Source organism: Stegastes partitus, unplaced genomic scaffold (assembly GCF_000690725.1).
Source record: "Stegastes partitus isolate 25-593 unplaced genomic scaffold, Stegastes_partitus-1.0.2 Scaffold37, whole genome shotgun sequence".
In the NCBI taxonomy this organism is placed as follows: domain Eukaryota; kingdom Metazoa; phylum Chordata; class Actinopteri; family Pomacentridae; genus Stegastes; species Stegastes partitus.
Window position 1 is genome coordinate 363784 of NW_007577768.1, and position 24581 is coordinate 388364.

Below are 24581 nucleotides of genomic sequence, written 5' to 3' on the forward strand. Positions count from 1 at the left end.
CAACAAGTGAGTTCTATCAAAGACCCAAGTCACTGAAATTGATTTTGCCACAAAAACTTCTGCAATGGCATCTGCCACCACCAGAGGGAGAGAAGAGTAAGAGGAAGACTAATTATGCTGTCCATTCTTACTCTACAAGTTTGTCCTTTCTTGACAGTTGTGTTCTATTTTGAGCCCTTTAAAATAAGTAAATAAATAAATAAATATTGAACTCAAGAAATGTTATTACAAAGGGCATCGCTTGTCAATTCAAAACATTTTCCTGTACTTTTATCAGATTTTAGCACAACCCTTTCTTGATTAGATAATACTAATGTGTCATGTGGTGTCTGATTAGAATGATAGGACCAATGTTCCTAAAGGCAGCGATGGTAAAGCTCAGTACGATAAGCCTTGACAAGCTGAATGGATTATAAACAGAAGAGTAAAGGGGAAAACAGATAATGCATCCGGAAGAAAGAATCCATCAAAAGAAAGTAAAAAGGGTACCTAAGGGGCGGGAAAAAAAAACTCCAACACAAACCTTTTCGGAGTCGCGAACAGTCCACAGTGCCGATAGTGTTGCTGCGCAAAGCCTTACTCCCAGCGCTAGTAGGCACACAGTAGTTTCCATCCGTCTCTGAGGCTGAGCGAGGCACGCAATAGGTGTCCGTAGGTGAGCGCTCAGCAGGGGGCGGCGGGGGTCCTGAGGTGGAACTGAGCGAAGGCTTGGGTGGTCTGGGTGGGGGTACTACATCTCCCCCACCCTCTGATCCCCCTACCCCTGCTGATGCTGACAATGTACGGGGTACCTGGTAGGTACAGTTTGCACCAGGTGTGGGTGGGATGTCATAACTGATAGAAAGGTTGCGCATCTGTGTCTCCATTGAAGGTTTCCGTGACGGTGTGTTGAAGACATAAAGGTCGCCGTCCCCGCCGTCTGGATGAGCCGGAGGGGAGGAAGCTGACTTGGGGAGCAGCACAGTGTCCTGGGAGTAGCTCCGAGGGAGGTGATAAAGGCCGCCGTCAGTTGAGAGTGAGGCACCGCGTGATGGAGGCGAGTCGTAGATGGTGGAAGGGGCAGAGGCGGGAGTCGAGTGCTGCGGGAAGAAGCCATTGTGCGAAGTGTGTTTAGCTGAGGAAGTGGAGGATGTAGGCGTGCGGTGAGATGGGAGGTTGTCATTCAGGTCTGTCTCTGAAGAGGTAGACTTGGAACACTCAGCATGGGCTCTAAAAACACGACAGACATGCGAACCAAAGAATTAACACCTACAACAAAACATGGTGATTTAAAGAAATCCACACAGTCAAAGAAAACCTTCATACCACTGTCTGCAAGCCATAGTTAGTACCACAGTTATACTCAGACACCTCTTATCAGTAATCTTTGGCAACTGTTGCCATATTAGCAACTCTTTGTGCATAAGGATTAGGACCGAGGTACTTGGTAGCTGTTGGGTAATTTCTAAACATGCAGCTAATAACAAAATCAATACAGCATTAGGTAAAGCACATCTAAGTCTTTCTGATCTAGAGATTGGATAGTGGCTAAAGATTCAAACACCTTAAATCCAGCACTAATAATCATTATTTACAGTCATGTAAATCCACAGCAGAGCGGTGTATTAAGTGTTTGTGTCTCTCTGTTGGTCTGTCTTGTATACATGTGTAGCACTCCACACAAGCAGGCAGTTCCAGCTGGATGGCTGGCCACTCACAGACTAGCCTGTGGAGGAAGTGTCTTGCTCTCACACTCCTCCAGGAGCAAATACTCCTGGTCCCCCTCCAATGGAGAGTGAAGCTCCACTGAGCTACACACAGCATACAGCAGAGACAAGGACAAGAGTGGCAGCACAGTTGAAACGTACAGAAAGAATAAATGCTCTGGAGCTGTACAGCGAGAAGCTTACATCACAGTGTCACACTCCAACACAGTGAATAAAGAGAGTCATACATACACTATAAGCACACAATCACACAAACAATCTCACCTGTTGGGTTCAGGCTTTTTGCTCTCACAGTTGGCCAACCACAGGTAATCCTGGGGCTCCTCTGAACTGGACTGAGAGTCCAGGTGTCGCACACTGACCGGCTGGTATGGAGGTGGCACGGAGGACAGCACTGCTGCTGCTGGACCAACAATATTACCCAGAGCTGGGTGTGGGGGCGTATCCACAACCAGGCCCCCAGTGGCTGCCTGGTGAGCTGCTTTTGCTGTGTCTGAAGGAGGAAAATAAGAAGACTGTGGTTGACTTCTGACAAAAATTTCATCTTTATATATGATCTCATTCAGTATATCCAAATATGTGTGCCTCAAAACACTAAAGCGTAAAATGAAATAAAAGGTTCTTAGGAGCTGACCATGGAGGAGGTGGGTAACTGCTACATGCTCCAACAAGGAACAAAACACACTGTAATAAAGTTTTCACTGTTGTAGAGAAAAGCAGACGTGTCATTTTGAACAGCATAGGCATCACAGTGAATGAGAGAAGTTCACTTTTAGACTAATTTAGTGGCTAAATTGAAAACTAAAATGAAATTGAGATCTGCCAGACTTGGCTCAGGTCCACTGGATCCAGTAGACATATTAAACTCATTACACTGAGCCTAAATCCTGTTTGGACATTTTATACTGAATCTTCCACATTTGTATTTTGGATTATAACCACAATGTTGTATTTTTGTATATCTGACTAGTCCAAGTGTTTGTTAACCTGTACCTCCCCAAGTCCTTCAAGAAAGACCAGGAACTGCTCCTGCAGTGGGCCCGTAAAGCCCATTGAGATAGTACAGGTGATATTGGTGGCTGATGATATTAGTCACAAAGTAAACACTAAGCTGTGTTTGCTAATGTCAACTCTGGCAGAGTAAACGTAAACCCAAGCTGTTTCCTAGCAACCCAATTCCAATGTAACGGTCTATAGTATCTGGCAGCAGTTTGACCGACACTACATCAACTTCACATCTCTAATGTGTAAACTGGAGCGGCTGCTGCACATAGGCTCGCTCTAATGAAACAGCAACTAAAGGAAAGCTTTCCGATATCACTTTGTATCCCCACACAATGCAAGAAATCAAGCCCAAATCAAAGCAGTTGGCCTCCAGCTGAAACACTCTTACCTGATCCAGCAAAACACAATGACACCTCACTTCCTTTTAAAGCAGAAATCCTGCAGGAAATAAATGTGTTTCGAATACAGAACACTGTCCTGTCTGAGGTGAGGAACATTGGTACTAACAGCTGGTATCACTGCAGTCATGACTGGGAATTTCCAGACAAAAGCACCATCATTAATCAGTACTCTCACTCATCATTTCACGTCTAACATACACACACATGAAGCACAATTAAAAGGTTTATCTGTTCCTAAACAGTCTGACTACAGTTATTTTGCCTGCCCACACATCTTCTTAGAGATTTAAGTCTGTGCTTTGCCGCGCTGTAATTTATCAAATATCAGAATGCTTTTCAAACACTTCTGCTTGAGCTGATTGTTGCACTGCACTGAGAGCCAAGATGGCTGATGCATATGCTGGGTGACGTACTTATATGTTTTCGTTCCACTATTCTCTACTTTTTTCTCCTTTCCACTCTTTTCTATTACTGATGTGGTTCGAGTAAGATGCATGAGTTCTCTTCTTTTAAAAGTTTAAAGTGCATTTTTCGCTCCTCTCTTCACCTCTGCTACCTCCTTGTCTTTTTGCCATTTCTTAGTTGAAGCTTTAAGTGCTGAATCACATAGGAAAAGGGAAAATCCCCTCTGCATGTACTAATCTATACCTCCTACACGGTATCTGAGAGCCTTCATTCCCCCAGCTCTCCTAATGTTCCTTACTCTAATATCTGCCCAGCTATAAAGCACTCTAGTGTGGCCACACACGACAGCGGAGTGGGAGTTGTGCCTCACATGCAGAGAAGTGCAAGCAAGCACAAAACAGAGAGCCAAGGACATTCTTTTGTAATAGGAACTGTGAGGAAGGCTATCTGCAAGGATATATTTCTTTATACCTAGCCTCTTCTTGAACAGTCTTACTGTTAGTTTGCACATCAGGATTTTAAAAGCCAGTTGCAATAATTCTGCTGAAGAGATGTCATGAATGTTGTTATCAGGGTTAACCTGCAACACTAGCTATGTAACAGAGCTGGAGGCGTAGTCACAATACAGCGGAGAGGACGACCTTGGAGCAGCGCAATCAGTGACTCAGTCGCCAACTTTGAAAAGTACCTTCTCCTAAAAGAATCTGAGTGGCATGATATGTCAAACAGTGAACGAGTGTGACTTCAATGCCAATTACTCTCACACTAAAACACTTACATGTTTAGTTGAGGACGAGGAGGAGAAACTATAGAAGACTGAGACTGAGGTGCAAATAGTAGCTAAGGTTGCAATTAGGCTCAAAGACGGAGAGACAGAGAGGGAAACAAGAGCATGCAAACAAGAGGGAATGAAAACCAGATAAGAGAAAAAGAACGAAAGAAGGGCAGTGAGACGGACAGGCACACAATGCTTTGATTATCCAGTGCTGGGAACAAGGGTAATGTGAGCCTCAATACAACACATGGATCAACACATGGATCATTAGTCCTTGGCTGAGAACTATGCTGAATAGAGGCCTTCTGGCACATTCAGCTGGTTCAACTCCTTCAGAGAGAAAGATGCAGACATTTGAGAGGTACAACATTGACATCAAAAAAGAAACCAATCAAATGTAGAGTACTTTGCCTATAAGCTAATGTTTTTTTTTTAAAATCACTTTCGGGAATGTATTTGCCCAAAGCTACTAAACAGGAATTTACTGCTGGTGCATGTGTTTTACTGTGGTGTCCATGCACTAGACATTGTAGAGAGACAAGCATGGCCAGCTGTTCATTATCTTTCATTCATCTATTCTTCCTAAACAAAACCGATCTGGTAGTGGTTAAAAGAAAAATAATTTATAAAAGTTTAAAACTTTAAAATACTTCAGTACAGCAGGTGACCATATCTGTGGACAGGCTTCAGATGATCAGAGGATGAACATCACCCCCCTCTGTAAGGGTGCATCAGTTTATGCCTTTGCTGTGGTTGTTAAATGCAGACTTTTTTTGAACAGCTAAGGCTACAAATAACCTTTGTTTAACATTACGTTAGTCAACAAAAAATATATATACTGCTGGTCCTAATCTATCTATAGTGTTCTTAGAAATTTAATCACAGCCCAGCAGACAAAGCTAAGAGAAAAGGTTTTTAAAGTTGTTCATCACTTAAAAAAACAAAACAAAACAACAAATGCTATGAAGCAATTCAAAACAGATTTCTGCTTGCTAATCAAATGACAGAAAAAAAAACTCTGACATGAATTTTTAATTTTCACTTTGTGTGAAACCTGACACAGTGAATTTAAATTTTACAGATCAACAGCATTGAAATGTGACAAACTATCTAACAGCAACTCTTACCGTCTTCAGTGGGATTAAAACCACATATGTCGCAGATGTGCCGAACCCACTTATTCATCTCGTCCTCCGAATCAGCCACAAGGTAGAAGACGCGGTCAATGGTCTTGATGTCGAATATGAAGCTGCGCTCCAAGTCTTTCTTGCTGAATGTCAGTCCAGCATCCACCTTAAGGAAGCAACAAACAGTGCTTAGCTTAATGTGGCATCAGCCAAGGAAAAACAGGTGACTGACTATTTACACGCAGTCAAAGCTGAACCTACATTCATGTACTGGTATAAGAGCTGAAATAATGAGTTGAGAACTAGTTACTAAAACAATCAATAACTATCAATATTGAGTCATTTAAAGAAAAAAAATACAAACATCTTCTTGACCAAATGATTAAACAAAAGTATTAGTTGAAGCCCTACTAAGTAGCACCAAAAAGAAGCATGTTAAAAGCTTTGCACCACTTCTTTGTCATGATGGACTAAATATAGACACACATAGGCCACAGACCGCTTAAAACATAAATCATACTTTCAAATTTCAAACTCTTCAAAATAGCAGAATTTGCTGTCAAATTATCAGGTTTGTCCAGTTTTGACTTTTATTTGTTTTGAGGACAAGACCTGATCATTTAAATCTTAAAAATCATTACTAATTAATGCAAATCTCTCAAATGTGTCAGTATAGTATGAGGGACACAAATAGCTTAACATCTGACTGGATTTGCAGGCAGGTAGTAACAAGGAACCATACCTGCTCACACAAGTTGAGATCAATCACACGAATGGGCTTCTTGGTATGGTCATTCTTGTAGTACTCCAACACGTCTGGGTCGCCTGTCAGACGGCCACTGCGAAGAACAAACCACCGCTTCTTCCATGCCTGCAGGGTGAGCACAGAAATGAGGCCAAAGGTTATATGTGTGTTCTCACAATGACTGCTCCATTCCCAGATGACCACAGGCTGGCCAAATGCTTTATTTTTCCAGTTTAGCCAATGTGTCCTAGCATAGCTTGTGTCTCTGTGTGCATTCTCCACCAGCTGCACTGCCCTCACTAAAGAATAGTGAGAGCCAGAGGGAAGAGGCCCGCAACCAGAAATATGTGTCTGGGATAACCAGAACAAAAGCCACATAGTTTGGTCTAGCACCCTGACTGGAGTGAATAACCAAATCTATAAAGAGAAACAGGCAATTAGGTCTTTTCTTTCAAATCCAATTTGTTGTCTGTGAGAAAAAGGCACCACATGGCAGACAGAGGAAAAAGACATGTAAGCAGATTAGATCTGTGATTTCAGTTTCTGGACATAAATAAAGGCTGTAGCAGACAGTTTAGTAATGCAATCCTTATCCTGAACTACATTAAGAACATTAATCAGACAGTGACATGTATTCATTCCTATCTGGTATAATTTTATATAATTAGTCATAGATTATTGGGGGGAGAAGATAAATATATGACACACTGATTCTAGTTCCAAGTCATTTTTATTTATCACCACCATCATTTAACTACACAGCTTCAGAACTTGCTTACATATCACGCATAGTTGTCATATCATGCGTTCTTCTTGAAAAGATAAATGTCACTAAGAGTGAAAGGCACAGCAAGATTCATTTTGGCACGACACTGACTCCTGTTTGCAGTTTTATTTTTTTTAAAACATATCCAATAGGAATTCAGTTAAATGCAGACACAAAGGGGTCATGAACTCTTGATTTTGTTGAGTCATGGCAGTTGGGCTGACTGTGATGTTTTACTGCTCAAAATAAGCTTTCCACAATATACTACCAAGAGTTGTCTAAGAGGAAAGAGAGGATTTTGGCATAAAGTAGGGGATTTATCCAGAAATGTTTCATCTCCCTTTACTGCTTAAGGCAGAGCAAGAGTGGAAATTTTGCAGAAGATTCATCACCTGAGCTGTGTAACAAAACATGAACACCAAAATGAGACGGTCAGCTGAATACCAAAAACTTTCTGAGTGCTGTTTGAAATGACAGACAAGACCCAGTAGACAAACAACCACCACTGAGATCAGACAGATCAGGAAGCATACCAACAGAGTGCAAGGAATGCAAACTAAAGCTTGTTGTTGTTGTTTTGGGGTAAGATTTTGACCGTATTAACAATGCTCTGGGTTTGGTTTTTTTTAATTCTTCAGCTGTTTTTCCATCCACAGGGTGTCCTTTGTTAGAGGGCCAAGCCTCACACTGAGAGAGCATGAAGAGCACCAGACCTTTCCCTCCACAAACAGGATGAAGAAACAAGCAGACCTGCAAAGCTCTTAGATTTTAAACTGCAACAGACAGTGCATGGATAAAGACACGAAAACATTTAACAACATACCCGTACAAAAAGAATCTAAAGAAGATTTACATCACAGTGACATAATGCACTCACACATGCAGCACATGTTTCACACACTCAAGTTCAAAAGGCCTGCATTATATAACCCCTAACACACCCGCAGAGTCCAAATGAGGCTTAAACCTATTAAACCTACTTTCTTTAAAGCAGGCCCACTTAAATATCAAATTTAACTGCAAAAGCTGAAGAGAATGTGCAAAAACAACACTGATGTGTCTGTGTTGTGTTGGTTGGACAAAGATGGTGGGTGTGGAGAGGGAACCTCTCTCTCCTGCATATGACAAAGCAATCTTGGGTCAAGTTACCCTGTGGGGAACAGAAGGACCAAGAGCTTGGGTTACAGCGAGGCCAGGCCCGCCCAGTGTGAAGAGTGTTGACAACTGGGTAAGTCGTACACATTCAAGACGGAGGCAAGTGAGACCTGTTTGACAAAATTGCTTTGCTATAATGAAGCTCTTTTAAAATTCAAGAGAAATCAACAGGTCAGTTATAGTTAAAAGATATACAGCAGAGAGTAACTACATTAAAAAAAAAACTTTCATAGCTACCGAATTAAATCAACGCAATATTGCGGGATCTTCATTACACTTTGTCACATATCAAAGTGCAGCAAAGCACATACAGTATTCACAAACAATTATGTTATGCAGGTTGCGATCACCTGCAATTTCTTTTCAATTGAAAATCAAATTAAATATCAAAAAACAGCATATGATATCATTGACACCTCAAGATCACAAAAAATACCTCTTTATACATGGGGCTATAACTAAGGCTGGGCACTCTTATCTTATATCATGGATGACCTTAATTTGGCATGTGATCTGCTGATTGCATCATTAAATAAAAATAGCACGCTGTTCAGGCTTTCCTACTCCACCTGTGACATAATTATGAAGACGCCCACTGGAGGCACTCTGTATCTTGGAGGTATAACTTATTTTTCAAACAGATGACAGCATAGTGGACAAAGAATAGCGTTGAGCAGACCATAACCCTGAGAGAGGAGTTGTTCTGAATTTTTATGAGATACTGTTCAGACTGTCGATGTAGACAGATACCGTTTATGTTGGACAGCGTAAAGTAATTATGTGAGAACCGTCTCTGTTGTCGTGTCAGCATTCAGTTTTATCCACTGAATTTACTCATTATGCAGCAACGAAACAATACGCTTTCTCTGTCGTATTTAAGCTTATATTCAGATTAACAGTTTTCTGTTTTCACTTCATATACTGATGGATTTAATAACTAGTTTTGCTTGACGTACAGTACAGTACATTTTGTCATTCTTGCTGAGGCAATTACTGTTGCAATGTGTGGGGTTGGCGGTGCTGCGTAATTGAAAGTAGTAATTTATCGATATCTGGCAGTACATGGTCAGAGTTATTATGTTCGTACACAAATGCTGCAACTTAAGAGGAAGCAATTCCAATGTTCCCTTTCTTGATGTGTTAATTTCAGAAAGTAGTAAGACTAAACTATGTCTGGAGTCATGTTAAGGTCCCCTTTGGTGACTGTGCTCTCTGATAGGAGTTTTGTCGTGCTAAATATGAATATATAAATTATATATGAACTTATAGGGTGAGAACACAACAACTATCAAACAAACAAAAAGGGTAAATAGACAATAAATACATTAACTTAACTGCAGAGAAAAAAAATGCAAGTATTCAAAATTTAGTGGTGCAAAATAAGCATATTAGGTAATTAAACAAAAAGACAATAGAAGAAAGAGGATTTTCAAGACAGCTGTTCACTGCTGGGTCAAAATTTTATCATCAATTCTAATTTTAAATCAATAGGCAACACTGTGTTGGGGGATAGTGACGGGTAAAATCAGCTTGCAATTCCAAGAGTTGGAGCCCTGAGAGAACCTCCACCCAGTGTTACAGCACTGGCACATTAGCTTGGTTAGAGACTGTAGTGGTTCTGGGATGACAAGCTGTATGCTAACTGGAGCATCTCTCCTCCATCTGTGGTCTTTCACACACTTCTTCTCATGCACAATTATACACACTTGTGCTGTTTTCTACGACTGATTTGTACCACCCATTCAGCACCAGGCATGTGAGTACAAATAAACACTTATATAATGATACACAAATGAAAACACTACCCAAGGTAAGAAGCAGCATAACAGTTCTTTTCCTCCCTGGTGGCCGACCCTCACACAGCTAAATGCACAGAGAGAGCCACTCTCACCTGATGGAAGTAGTGTGTTTCATTGCCATGGATACATACATCACATATATTTATATGCAGACAAGACTACAGGAAAGCTGTAGAAATCTGATCAAGGCAAGACACTAAAGAACACATTTGCATGTACTACCATAACCCAGTTAAAAATCCGTTGTGGACAGTAATCTGATTTTTCCTCTACTTCCTGCCACAATTTTGAACAAATCCGAGCAGATTTAAGTGTATTAGAGGAATGAACTGCAGCCTGAAGTGTTCTTTTTTATGAGTGCATTTTGACTGACAGTGCAGTGGGAGAACAGGCACCACAGTTTTTCTTTTTCTTATTGTTTTTTTATCATGTGTGACTGGATTCACAATACATTTAAGAAAACTGACATACATATAAACTCATCTATTTTAGCATGTCTTTCACTGGTACTTAAATTTCTGATTGACTAAAAATGGATGTAATGATGCACTGCTTCAAATCATCGTCTAGATTTTCATCTGTCTGAATTGCTACTGCAGCAATATTTTCCATCTAAGGAACTGTTCATGTACTCCTGCACATGACATGTACATGCTCTCTGAAACCAGATTTCTAATGGAGAAATTTAACAGGATGTCTCTTTCCTACATTAAAAAAGCTACGATACTTGTATACGTAGCCAAAGAAAACCCATAATTAATAATAAAAAAAAAAAGGGCTGAAAGAATCAACTGCACTGATTTTCACCAGAACTGTCTGAGTGTAGTACTAAAATTGTTTCCAAACAAAATATGACATTTGATACAATCACATAAAAATTCTCCACATACTTGCTTTAAGAGTAAGTAAACATGAACAGACAACATGACAGAACCCAAACCACATACTTCGAACCCAGTACCACAACAAAGACTAAAAGAGTATGACCAGACTTTTGTGCCAAAGTCAAAGTCACTGCCCATCATCATTACATACCTCTTGTCAATTCTCATGAAGAATATGATGACATCTGTAGTCCTGTTGTTTGTTTTGTGCATTCCATTGCAGCCAGTGATGTGGTAAATCAATAGCTAAATCCTATATTGCAGTGCTTAATGACTGCAGAATACATACATGTCTATTCCAGCCCTCCTTAATACACCAACAGGTTCAGTTCACTCAACAATCACAGAGCCCACTTCAGTTTGTACGAGTCCAGTGTTTGCTACCCCGAGGCTGGGAATGGGACGGCATGGGACGATACTGGACTGGGATGGGGAGGGCTCCCCTGGCATGGCAGCTGTGCCTGCCAACCCCTCTTTATCCACCACCCCCTTTTCTCTAAGCATGTCTTCTGATAGGATGAGACACAGGAAGGCACCCTCTATTTGCCCACCCAAGTCCTACAGCCTATGGGGGGCAGACAGAGAGGGCATTGAGGGGCTCACGAAGATGATGACAGAGGAAGGGGAGGGTTGAGAGGAGATGCCAACTGAGTGGAGTCACACTGCCGTCAGAGGCCTCCTGACCCAACATCACTGGAGCATGACAAAGGCAAAGGTGGGGGCAGAAGTAGGTAAAATGCGTAAAGAGGGAGAAAATATGCAGAAAGAGCAGTCTGACGTCCAGAGAGAGAAAAACAGTGAGAGAGAAAGACAGAAGAGAGATCAGAACCAACCTCTAGAGGAGAGGGATACAATATTATGAAACGCTGCACAAGCTAATGCAATCCAATAGAAAAGAGCTGCAATAAACTACAACTTTATCATGGCAAATTTCTTTGGATGTTGCTAGAGAACTGTTGATAAAACTCCATGGTAATTTTTGTATCATAGAAAATGATACTATTGTATTGGATAGCATAATATTGTAATGTGTGCTAAATATTGTTAACCTATACCCAAGTCCAACCACTTGGGGTAATTGGCCTTTGGTCTCTCAGTTGTCCACTCGTAGTGGGCCTCCACATGTTTCATCTGATGATCTGGTAGGCTCACACTCCTTATACAAGAGTGTGTCAAAAGTCTCGGTACAAGATCTACAGGGAAATGGGGAAAAATAACTTTTAATGTCAAGTCAGCCATGCCAGCATTTATTCCAAAATATTCTATGTTCCAACATAGAACGACAGGAAAGAAAGTGTCTCTTAGAGAAATAGTTTGAATTCTGGGTAAACACTGAAAAGAGTGTAACCAGCAATGCCGCTACTGAATCTGGATGGATTTCTCTACAGATTTTAGCGCAGCACTAAAGCTTAGTGAACGAAAAACTTGCTGAGAGTTCTCGACTATGGAAGTGCTGTGAAATCATCAGATATTCTGTGAAGAGTGTAACTACAGCACTTTACACTATATGTTCTTTGTAGCCTTAATTTTACTAGGTTGGCAAATGTTTTAATTTATGTTTAAAGAAAATGTTAACTGTCAGAGACGATTGTTGCGAGAGAGGAACGTGAGTAACGGGAATCAATATGCTAGAAGCTATACCCAGTGAGAAAAGGAGCTGCCAGCAGACATTCAATCAAGCTAAAAAAAATGCTAAGTAGCCAAGGGGTTTTCTTGCAGTTTGTCTTTTGCAAATGCCACCACAGCACCTAAGCCTTTCAGAAACCTAGGGGAAACCCTGGTTTCTACCACAAATATGAAGATACAGAGAGCAGCCAGTCATGAAATAATCCTGCAACCAAGCCCCAGAAATCAGTCATTTTTGGCAGTTGCTGTCTTGTTGTCTCAGCCAAGAAAAACAGAGGTGTTGTGAAGAAGTGAACGAGTATGTGACTAACTACTCCTGTTAGACACTGACTGGCATCACTAGAGACACTTGTCCCTATATTACAGCTTCTTAGTTTATGTTTGTGCAACATTTCAGTCTTAATCCTCTACCAGTTGGAAAGCATTAAATAACCAATAACACTCCATATTCCATAATAGAATAAGTAAAGAAATGACAACGACAATATGACACAACAGTGTGTTGATTTAAGATATGGCAGGAATCTCAAATGCAACAAAATCTAAATATATACACAGGGGAATTGAGCTATACGTTTGTGCCAGCAGCTGCTTAAAAAAAGTGACTGTGTAGCCAAATCAGTTTATGATTATAAGAGTTTGATCTAATTTCGTAGTCTGCATATGTGAAACTAGTTGCTAGTGAACCATCCTGTCAACGCTATACTTCAGCTCCACCAACTCCAGTTTTACTGTCCTTTAAAGGGCTAATTGCTCCTCGTGGTTTAGATAGCTTAATGCTGCCTAAAAGCCTTTTAAGTGCACTAATTGCAAATGCGAATGTATTGTCATTGCAGGCTGTTAAAACTGCATACTTAAACTTATCCTCCATATCTCTAATGGTAAAATATAGTGTTACAGGCCAGTGCAGTTCTATATTTTTGCAGAAGCTGAGACATCACATAAGACTGTCTCTCCAGGACATGGGCAGATGTGCTGTCTCTATAGCAATTCTGCTGAACAATCTGTGAAAAGTGACATCAAAGTCATTTCTGTTTCGACTGCTTCATGTGTGCCAGTTAGTGTTAATGGAGGCACAACATGTGCCTACTTTGCACATTAAATTCAATGGACCAAAGATAACTGGAGGGACGTTATAAGGACCCTGAATAGATCACTAACACGCTATGTTGAGAGTTGTACTCTCAGAACAGTCTTTCTGTGAAACAGAAAAGCTTTAGTGCTTCAGCTTTGTTGCATATGAAAAGTTGCTGTCAACCCAAGGTTATGGCTAAAATCAAAGATTACCAAACGCTCCATATATGTGATGCATATACAAACAATCAAGACATCTGCATTAGTGGTGCAACAAATAACTGACATCGACAACTAAAACTGATGAACAAATTAGTTGCATGCAAATTTAATTGTCAATGGTAACATCATTATTTGTGTTTTTCCGCCAGGAATGGTCACACATGAATACATTACTGCAAACTAGAGAGAGGTTTGCCACTATCTGATGTGAGTATATATGAGTATATGACCACCTTCTTACAGTCTGCCAACATGCAGACCAAGTTCACTGCTGACCTCACAGCAATGCAGCAAGTTGAAACAAACCAAAATTGTCCTTTAACCTCTAACATTAGGATACAAAGCTGAAACTTTGACTTTGTCAAAAAGGACAAACTGCACGTGTCTCATCACAAAATTACATCAGTGATTTTGTAACGGAATAACAGAGGAGTCGGACAATTAAATAAACATACAAAAAGAGGAATACAGTTGAAGACAGTCTATGTGCTCTATTCATACCATACTTGTAACATCCCAGTATCAACATGATTTATTTTTTTCCTAATTTAAAAGCAATTTGAGCTGATGATTATCAAAATAAAGAATCACTATCTCATGACCACATAACCACAACAGCGGTTTGCACAAAGTGGTTTTTTTTTTTTTCATTATTTATCTGTAATAACATTCTTCAAAAGCAGTAAGGACTCAGGTTCCCTAAAGTCAAGGCAAATAACAATGAATAAACAAGTGTAAAGTATTATTATTATTGTTGTTCATTCCCAGCAGTCAGCCTTATAAGCCACTCAAGATCAGTACACAGTGAGGACAGCTGTGATCTGTTGTGTGAGAACAGAATAGAACATTTTCTGTCCTAGTTCTCATTTTAAAGTGATTTTTTTTTGTAATGAGCCAAGCAGCAATATTCACAGTATACAACACTTTTTAAAAATTGCAGAGGCTAAGCATCCCACTCTCTCAGTGGATGTCAATCTCACTGATTTAACTTAAGGTATTTTTCACCATTTGTGCAGTATTTACCTTTACGTGGACCTGTGATTAGCTCCAGTCACAAACATTAGCATTAGCTTAGCTCTGGATGCATAGTTAACACATAGCAGCATGCGAGCGGCTGAGCCATCTGTCCCATCTGAGTGGGCTGTGGGTAAATGACCTGCACCCCAGCTGCACTGACTCATCCTGACTAGGACAGCTTCACTGTTTGTTCCTCAGAAAAACACAGTGCAAAGGATAGAGCAAAGGAGAGACGGTGCACACGATGAGGATGGGGCAAAGTCAAGGGACGAAAGGTCAAGATTTGGGATTTGGGTGATAACGGGGACAAAGAAAAAATAGTATGTGCTATTGTTTTATCTGCCAGAAATACCCACCAGACTCAATTTCATGACCACACAGAAAACACACCTTTTATGGTCATTTGATATGACATAAAAAAAAACAAAAAACTTTCTTCTATTACTTTTACACTCACACAGTACATCTTTGCCCAGCAGGAAATTAAACATACACCAGTAACCAGTGTGTCGGTATTGATCTGTGCACTCTTCAGAGCAGTCTCATTAGAGCGAATAAGAATGCCTAGAGGGAGGTGAGAAAATGGACGAAAAAAAAGATGCATCAGGTGCCGTAATCTTACTCAGTGTTCATGAGGAGAAATGAACAGGAAATTCTCTACTTAGTGTGATTTTACAGGACATTTTAGTCTAATTGGATTTGATGTAACAGCCTCAGTCCACGATATCAAATATGCTTCTAGTGTAAACATCTGAGATTGTCATGTACTTCGCAAGTAGTTCCTCCAGTGTCAGTATGCATAGAGGATTTGGAGATGTCTCATGATTAGAGATGGGTCAACGAAAGTTACTCTACAGCAACACAAAAACAATGTAGAAATGCTCTCTTTTTGGTTTTGATCTGTGCTTTAAATCCAATTTTGATTCTCCAGGTCATGTTAATGACACATAAAAGGGTTTGGGGGCAAAAACCAAGGAATTCATTTCCAAGTGCGCATGTGAAATTTTCTGCTCTTTGGGTAAATAACTGAACTTCAAATAATTACACTTGCTGACGCAGAAATGCGAAAAAAAACCCTACCAAATATTACCATGACACTGCGATCTGCCTCAAATGCAGTAAACAAATACGCAATTTTGGAGACCACAGTGCTTCCCTTAGCCCACTTTCAGGTCCTTAAGACTGTTCTGAACAAAGGCCATTCTAAGTGAGGAGTCAGAGATTTTGGCACTCATGGCCTTGGTGACGAGGTCTGCAGAAGGAGAAGGAGGGGAGGGACAAAAGCTTCTCTATGCTTAGTGCTGCAACTTGTATAAATCAGTCTTTGTTAGCGAGACATGACTGGGATTCTTGCTAAACAGCTATTTTTACATCCTTGAGCACCAGAGAGGGCAGTTAACGTACAAGTAAGAGTGCATGGCCTTTGGCTAAGTGCGCTGTTCAGCCAGCGTCATCAGCCCTCCGCCTGCTGGAAGGAGAGGGGACTTCCATGAAAGATGTGCATGCCTGTGGTCCACCATCAGTGCATAATGGTTAATAGTCAGCCAAATGCTACCTCTTGTCTATTACCTCAAGGTACACACTGCTGATTGTTCTCTTGAGATCACAGTCATGCACAATGGACGTCTTGTAAGATAAATCAAATTGTATGCTCGACCTGATTTGAACTACAGCTGCCACAGCATGTGGGAAGTCCTATTGAACAGACTAAAGTACTGTCGGGCTAATACAACCGAAACAAATGTACTGACCCATTAATATGCACCTAAACTACACATATAACCAATTCCAGATGTTTCATGTTACCTGTGGGTAGAGTGTAAACAAGGCACACAGAGCTTTCATCACCATTCAAAACAAGGAGAAACCTTCTATAAAGTACTTGTGTGCTATCAAATCTATTCATGTACTGAGACAATAAATAAGCAGGAAGCTTACTTCTTTATTAGCAACACTAATTTTATGTGAGATGACATAAGAATATAGCAAGACGCCCTATTAGAAAACACATATTCCTCTAATTATTCCAGACATGACCTGACATGGACAGTTAGCATACAAAGTGGCAACCTAAACCCTCTTCAGACATAGAACAGCAACACTGCAGACTTTGTCAATCTGTTAAAGTCACTGCTTTGTGTAACTCAAACATACTCAACATAGCTGTGATTAAAAATAAGACGACTGTTTTCTCTCAGAGCTGCTTTACTGCCAGATTTTAATATAGATTGTAGACCATCAGGATCAAAAAGGGGCTACTGGCTACTTCTAACAAAGAAAATATTGATATATTTTCACATTAGTTTCATTATTTATCGTTATTTGATAGCAATATCTGCTGCCTGTTCTGTAAAACCAGGCAGTGCATAAAAACTGAATGACAGGACGCTGAATCAGGACTTATTAAATTCCACTTACGCCAATAATAATCTGTATGTAAAGCATTTCAGTTATTTATTCACACAGTTGGCATGAACTAAAAATAAAAAAAATACTTGGGAGTGAAATTATTGTTGTGAGGTTTTTTGAGCCTTCAATAAAAGCTTGATCCTGCAGCAATGGTGTAAGGTAAAAGACTCATGTAAAATCCAGGTAAAACGTGTTCTAGTTTCCTTACATAGCAAACCCTCCAAACCTAACACTAAACCTTCATCAGCAAGCCAGAAAATGCACCATAAAGCTCACAATGACAAAAAAAATAAAAGACAAGCTGTTCATCATTACCACCATTTTTCTTTTAGAACCTGAGAAAAATAGTGCACCTACCTCGCAATCTGTATATCCATCATAGCTGTTTTCATTTAGCGTCTGGTGGCATCTGTTGTTGATAGTGAGAAGGAAAGTGTGGTGCTGTTTTGTTGTTGTTTGCGCCTTCTGACTTTTATCATGTGCTGCAGCGTGTTTGGGGGGGGTCTGCAGTTTGTGACCCCTCCCTCCTCTGACTTCCTGGTCTATGTAATCAGGTTGTCCCAGACCCTCTTAACTGCCACTGCTAAATCAGAGGGGGTGGGACTGGGAGGGCTGCAGAGTGTGCATTAACAAAAATGTAGAGGAAGCACACACCCCCAACAGATAGTAACGGGATTATTTGAAAAAAAAAAAAAAGTTTATTCTACCTTTTGTAATTTTGGCCACCTTTGCTACTAATTGTTGTTTAGTGAAATGCTATTTTGTAGCTTCACTACAGTGACCCAGACTGACACTGCCCTGTTTCTACAGAGAAGGCAGCTTCACTAGCATTAACTCAGGAGGGAAAATAAAATAAAAGTGATTGGCCAGACTGTCCCACTGTATTTCTCTCAATAAATGACATTGATTTAGAATGATGTTCCACTATGCTGTCCTGTTTGAAGAGGAAATACATTAAAGAAGCAAAGCCAGCATTTTATGTGGCTTTAAACATGTCCTATCTTACTACTTATGTTGCTTTCCCAAATGGAATCAGCTCTTGCTATATAGCACTGTCCTCAGACTACAGCAGTGAAATACTAATTTCTTCATTTCCATTGCTAATCAAACGTCTGTGCATAGCTGATAATTACAGGCAAATCGCTTTCCTTGCATTTCTCTTTCTAGAGTAGAATCTGAAGGCTTCATCCTCTTCCCTGGATTCGAGCCTTCATCTCCTTCCTGTGGAGACTTTATGATTCTGTTTCCCATCTGCACTCTCAATAAAAAGAGGTCAGAGATGCCACAGCATGGACAGCTTCCTTTGCTTGCCTCCTTCACAAAAGCTCCACCTCATCAGAACACTGACCTCAAACACTTCTCTGAATGCTACAAACATGCCTCGTCAGAGACTGGAGGTCCTTTAAAGTCAAGAAATAATGAGGAGTGACAGAGTGTGTTAAAAAGTAACAAAGCTCTTTTGGTGCAGTCGGACCAAAAATCACTTTGGTTTCACTTCTATGTGGAGCGAGTTGAGACGCAGGCTTGTATCTGACGGAATTTCAAAATGCAAAAGTGTCAGGCTCTTCGATGTTTGAGAGTAGGTGGGAACACTTTCCAATTCGTTTCTGTTTAAATTCTTGTTTTTGAAATGCACAGCAGAATCATATAAGCAGCGGAGAGCAAGTGATGCCGTTTGGCTGCAGTAAGAATGAAGACAGGGACAAAGGTTAATGACAGAGAACTGTTTGATTAAATGCTGCATATTTTACCACCTTGTGGACAGCTGTTGTTAACCCCTGGCACTGATTTGCAATTCAGTCCTCCACTTTGTATTCTTGATGGCTTGTTGGGTTGATGTAATAAACTTTTTTTTTTTTTTTTACTTAGCAAAAGCATATGTGAGGTAATGTTCTGCTTTTTCTCACACAGTGCTGTAATAACAAACTTCAGCACAATGTGCCAGTGCCACACAGTCCCAGAGAAGCTCATGCATGAGAGCTTTGCAGACTGCATATTTACACAACCACAGAAGTAATTCTTTGCACTCTTAAAACTAACCACTAGGGCTGAACAAACAATCGATTTCAAATCAGAATTTGAAACAATGCAATTAGCAAACTGCATTGGCTGCAATTAAGGATACAAGTTATGCAATGTGTCTAGCCCAAGGTTTTAACTGCTGTGTCAGTGATTTTACAAATTCATGCCGTCCTCCGTGTGCAACAGTCACACTGATGGTATCTTAAGTAGTAATGCTCCATCACACGTTTTAGATTTATTTAACCGATTACTAAGCATGATCAGTCCACAAAGGGTAAAGGCAATGAGTGTGAGTTACCTTATTTGACAGAAATCTATGCATTTTCCTGTTTTTTCTGACCACTGGGTCCAAAAAAAAAAAAGTGGAGAGGTGTGGGGAGTTCTTTTGTCTCTTCTCAAACCTTATCATTTTCATTCTTTGGCAGGCTCCAAAAATGTATCCAAGCAAAAACAAAAACAAAAAAGCCTGCAGCAGCCCTAAATCCTATGTGATTTAATATACTATCACATAATGTAAAGACAAGCACAAAAACAACAATGAAAAAGGAGCAAACGAGAGAGTTTCTGTTTTGGTTTGAAAAAATAAATAATTAGCAAATTAACTGGTGATCTTTGAACTGCAAAACTCATTCTAAGTATATTATGTCACAGACATTGTTGAGGAAAATAATGTAAAAGATCGACAGTCCACCATTTCGTAAGACAGAGAAATAAATCCTTTTTCTAACAGCCGCAATACTGGTGAGGCCAAAGACAGAGAGGAAATTAACAGGGAGAAATAGAGTGAGAACAGAGCTAAAGATAGGACCACCCAGGCAAACAAACTGAAGTAACCACAACACTAGCTTATGTGTGCCTGTGTGTGTCCTACTGAACCCTTACATGTCCATCTAAGAAACACCCACAACAAAAAAATTGTAACTCCCAGCTGGTTGTGAACTTGTCAAATTTGATCCCTGTCCACAACATAGCGGTGCTCCCATCTCAGACTCAACCTCTTCATTTCTCTCCTTTCCAAGAGAAAACAAGAACAAATCTTTGTTAAACTGAAACATCACATCATTCCTTTGTATGCAAGCGCCCTATCTTCCCACACAGGTCAGAAACACAACAGCGTGAATCTCAAGTCTCAATTCTTCCAGAAGAACCAAAGCTCAAGATCCAGAATCCCTCAGAAAATAGTCATCCACTGTTAATGGACTAACCTTGCATATAAACACAAAAGCCTTATATTCTCCATGTTATTTATCTATCACAGTACATTGTAACAAGATTTTCTGATGAGTAATGCCAAACACATAACTAACAATATTGAAAGGTCACTCGGATGACCAAGATGCTTGCTCATTCTGTGGTTGCACATGGTGACAGCTGGGAAATTTCTGTCCTGAAAAATGTAAAATTCAGTGGTTTTTTGCATGATGGTTGTTATCCACTTAAATAAAAGACCAGAATAGACCTGGATAACATTGCAAAAGGAATATCAAGAAAATTAGCAGCATTATCTTGATGCAGACGTCAGGTTACAGGTGGTGAAACTTAGTCATATTTATCCATGGGCTTTTGTGCTTTGTAAGAACAGGTTTTTGGTTTTTTTTGCTTTTTTTAAAAACAGAAAAACAAGTACTTTGGATTTCATGCTGGAACAGACTGTAGACACATTCCACTTGTTATTATTCATTTAGCCACAACAGTTGTGAACCACAACAATCAATGTGAGAATTTCCTCAAGATACAGTTTTATGTTATTGAATTACAAATAAATTAAGTTAAATTATATTATTGTTCAACCAGATAGCAAGTTAATGGGCCTCTGTGCAGAAACTGGTGCAGCAGTCGGAGCCAGCAGCAGCCTCTGTACAGGCTATAAGGCCAAACAAGTTGGCTCTGTACCAAAAGAAAAAAAAAAACAAAACAGGGCAGTTGTTTTATGCAGCTGGGCATTTACTATGGAGGTAACATTTGTGCATTCCTGCTTCGCCAAAAATAAACTGGCTAACCGACATCTGCTGTGTAATGTAAAGACAGCAGCCATGTGTGTGTGCCCACTTCTGTTAACCTAAGTTACTAAATGCTTCAAAGCCCACTTTCAGCAGCTGTGTAAACAGCTCTTCTTGTAAGTGCACGATAATCAGTTAAACAGAATCCTATATGCATGCTCATCAACAGCATATTGATCCATAAGGAGCACCTGCTGTATGACCAAAACAAGCCAGTTCCATTCCCTCTTCATCTGCACAATCAGTCATTCCCTCCCTCATTCTACCATCCCACGGTCACTCTGCTTTCATGTGCAGCTGTGAAATTCTCACCCAGCCAGGCGCCATCTGACCCCAGCCCTAACAATCTACGGTAACTGTCCAAAGAACACAGACCCTAGTAGTCATACTGCTATCTTTGCAAACAGCGCACACAAAAAGCAACATTCTCATGAAAGACCGTTTGAAGGGCAAACAGGTGGTCTGAATTTATGGGATTTCACAGGTGACCTAATAACAAGACAATGTCACGACTATATTTTACATCAAGAAACTAAAATATTCTGTCTCAGGGCAGAAACCACAACCACAGTGCCGGTAGGTCTAATACACAGAGATGTATTCTGAAACAAGATTTTAACTCATAATTGTCACTGTTAGCTTCAGCTGTATCCACCAAACTGACAAAACAATATCTGCAAAAGCAACAGTAATGCTTACCGAACTTTTCAACTTTAGGTAGTATATTCCATGAACCTTTGTTGTGATGGTATTCTCAACCAACTGTGTGGCACTTGTTCCCAGTCCATACGGCTCAGGATCACGATGCTGCTGTTACTCCATTGGCTTGGATAGGCAACTGTGTAATTGCTGTTGTTGCTGCACTACCTCTTTCTTGCAGGGCGGGGACAGGAACTCTCAGTCAAGTAATCATTCCATATCATTCATTAGTGTGCACAGACAGAGGGAGGGAAAAAGAGCAACTGAGAGGGAGACGGTTGGGATGTAACAGAGGAGAGCACATGTAAAAGAAGAACTGAACAGTGGTTTTGTGCTGTAGCTGAGTGTGTTGGGTCACCCTAACCTTACAACACAGCTTTGAGACAGCCTCAGACTTACTCCATACTCACAAGGTAAAGCATTAACTCCAGTGCTGCAGGTTTAAATATTAACACAGCCTCACATCATGTATGACTGAGGGAGCACAGAAACTGTTCAATGTAGGAAACTGTTAAACACTTGCGATATTACCTTTTTCATCAAAACTAAAGTGAGTACCTCTTGTAAAGTTTTCCAAGAAGCATGGGGCTTTGTGAAACAGAGAAAATGAGAGAAAAACACACACAAAGCAAAATAACATCCCTTAGTGGAAGTTTCCACTTTGTTAGCGCTTTTTATCTTCCTGGTCATCTGTTCCCAACACACACTCTGGGCAAAAAGATTTCCTGTTTTGCCTCCTTTTGTCACTGTGGTTGTGTTTGGGGGTTTGTCAAGTGCTAACTATAGAACCTTTTTTATATTAACATTTATGCAATGCTGCAACAGCTAATGTCTCGTTGGCTGTCGAAAAAACTGAGGATTTGATTAAGACCCCCAAATGATTCAATAAGACAATAATGTCAGTCTTTTCCTTGGAAGTTTATGACTTGCTTAAGGGAATCACGCATGCTGAAATGCTGTGCTGAAATACTGTTATTGTCTGTGCTATGAGATGAGAAAGCAGTGAAGAAATTGCATCTGCACTGTTTGTTCGCATAATACAACAAATTGTTCTGCAAAATATCTGACCTGTGTTTGACGAAATAGTTGGATTACAATTATTTATAATACTTTGTGGATTAGAGATTGATCCTGTTTGTTGTGAAATGACACTACGAGCCCTACTGCATGTATACAGCACGGAATAACAACGATCAAAATGTCTTGTTTGCAGCTATTACCCTGTACAGAAGGAAGTAAAAGAAACATGGAAATAATCAGAGCGATCACTCATTCTATAGGTAAAGATCTGTGAATTGTGGTGCAACAAGGTCATGGTTCCTGACTTTGCTTGCATTTCAGTTGCAGGTGTCTGTGGCCTGTAGCTTTTTGTTGAAATGCAAAACTGCTCATAAAGACAAAGTCTCCTTTCACACAAGTTCTGTCACAACACTCAGTGGATGTGACTGCAGTCACGATGGCCATTTCCTTTGCGTAGGCAAGGCTCTCACTTATTTTTAAAGGATTTCCGACAAAACTGGGACCATTTTTAAAACTTTGGGCGCTGCCTGTGATAAACATACATACGTCTGCCTGATACACATACATCTGCTTGATGATCATATGGAGCCTCTTTTGCCTCGTTACATGCAATTCTAGCCATCAACAATGACAACGACAATTTACTATTTAGCACTTGCAAAAGAATGAATTGTGCTCAAACAATGAATAAAAGCATGCTGTGACATCCCGGTGCTCCAAATAACACCCCACCATTAAGGTTGTATTAAAGTTATGTAAGAGTCATGACACTTCCACCCACTTCGTCCATATTTTTGGGGTGCTATTGCCCCAAAAAAGCATCTCCATACTGATGTTTGATTGACCGTTAGCTCCATCTCTGGTCTCCTGATAAGAGTTACAAAGCTAACAATATTCTCCAAATGAGGAAAACTTTAATTACCAGAAGAAAAGCAAAATGCAGAATGACAAGCTGATTGATTATTCAAATACAATTTGTGTCTCTTTACCTGATTCTGAAGAGTCCAAGCTTAGCTCGGATAACAACGGTGCACAAGAAGCAAGGTAAGCGAGCTGCTGACCAGCCTCTGTTGTCGAGTGAGTCTGGCCACTTTCCTGCCTACCCTGCTGACTTCCCTCCCCTCCTCTTACTCCGTAAAGTCTGCAACACCCTGCTCCAATAACCCCTGACCCACAGGAAGTAGACACAATGGACTGAAAATAACACACCACCTCCCCTGGCAGCAACTGCCCACCACAACCCCCACTGCACAACGCTTCTACTCTACAGAACACCTACAACAGGCCGGCTCAAGATAGGTGGGTAGCACCAAAAATATCAGCTACTATTCAACAAGCAGTGCCCACATGCTAGAAAGTGCACTGTCCCACTTTGAATCCCCGGCATGGCTTTTTATACGCTGCACATGATCAAGCCAGTACAAAAAGTCCCTCTATAATATTATAGATGAGTATCATGGGCATTTATTTTTACAATTGTTTCAAAAGCCTTGAAGTCCACAATGAAGGACTACACGCTACAGTAATTTCACACTACAGCAGGTTGTGGGTTGAGTGGCAGACTCATGGTGGTCCCACTGCTTTTTGCTTTTTTAGGGACTTGTGCATGGTGAGATGGATGACTTCTCCACAGTCAGGCCTAAAAAGCATCTGTGGGTGAGTGTGTGGGTGTATGTGTTAGAGTTTGGCTTATTTATTATATGTTAATATTGCTTTCTCATATA

At 40.4% G+C, this 24581-nt stretch overlaps 1 protein-coding gene across 4 annotated transcripts in view; it reads right to left on the minus strand.

The window, feature by feature from the left end:
* Positions 1–24581, minus strand: part of gab1 (GRB2-associated binding protein 1) — a 53104-nt gene that overhangs the window by 11030 nt on the left and 17493 nt on the right. For 2 of the 4 annotated variants that reach the window (XM_008302614.1, XM_008302611.1), the window contains exons 3-7: positions 6162–6290; positions 5420–5585; positions 1971–2199; positions 1698–1790; positions 524–1209 (exon numbers count right to left, since the gene is read on the minus strand). In XM_008302614.1, coding sequence (XP_008300836.1) covers positions 524–1209; positions 1698–1790; positions 1971–2199; positions 5420–5585; positions 6162–6290 — 1303 coding nt within the window. The remainder of the gene's footprint in view (positions 1–523; positions 1210–1697; positions 1791–1970; positions 2200–5419; positions 5586–6161; positions 6291–24581) is intronic. The other 2 variants (XM_008302630.1, XM_008302622.1) reach the window with 1 other exon arrangement.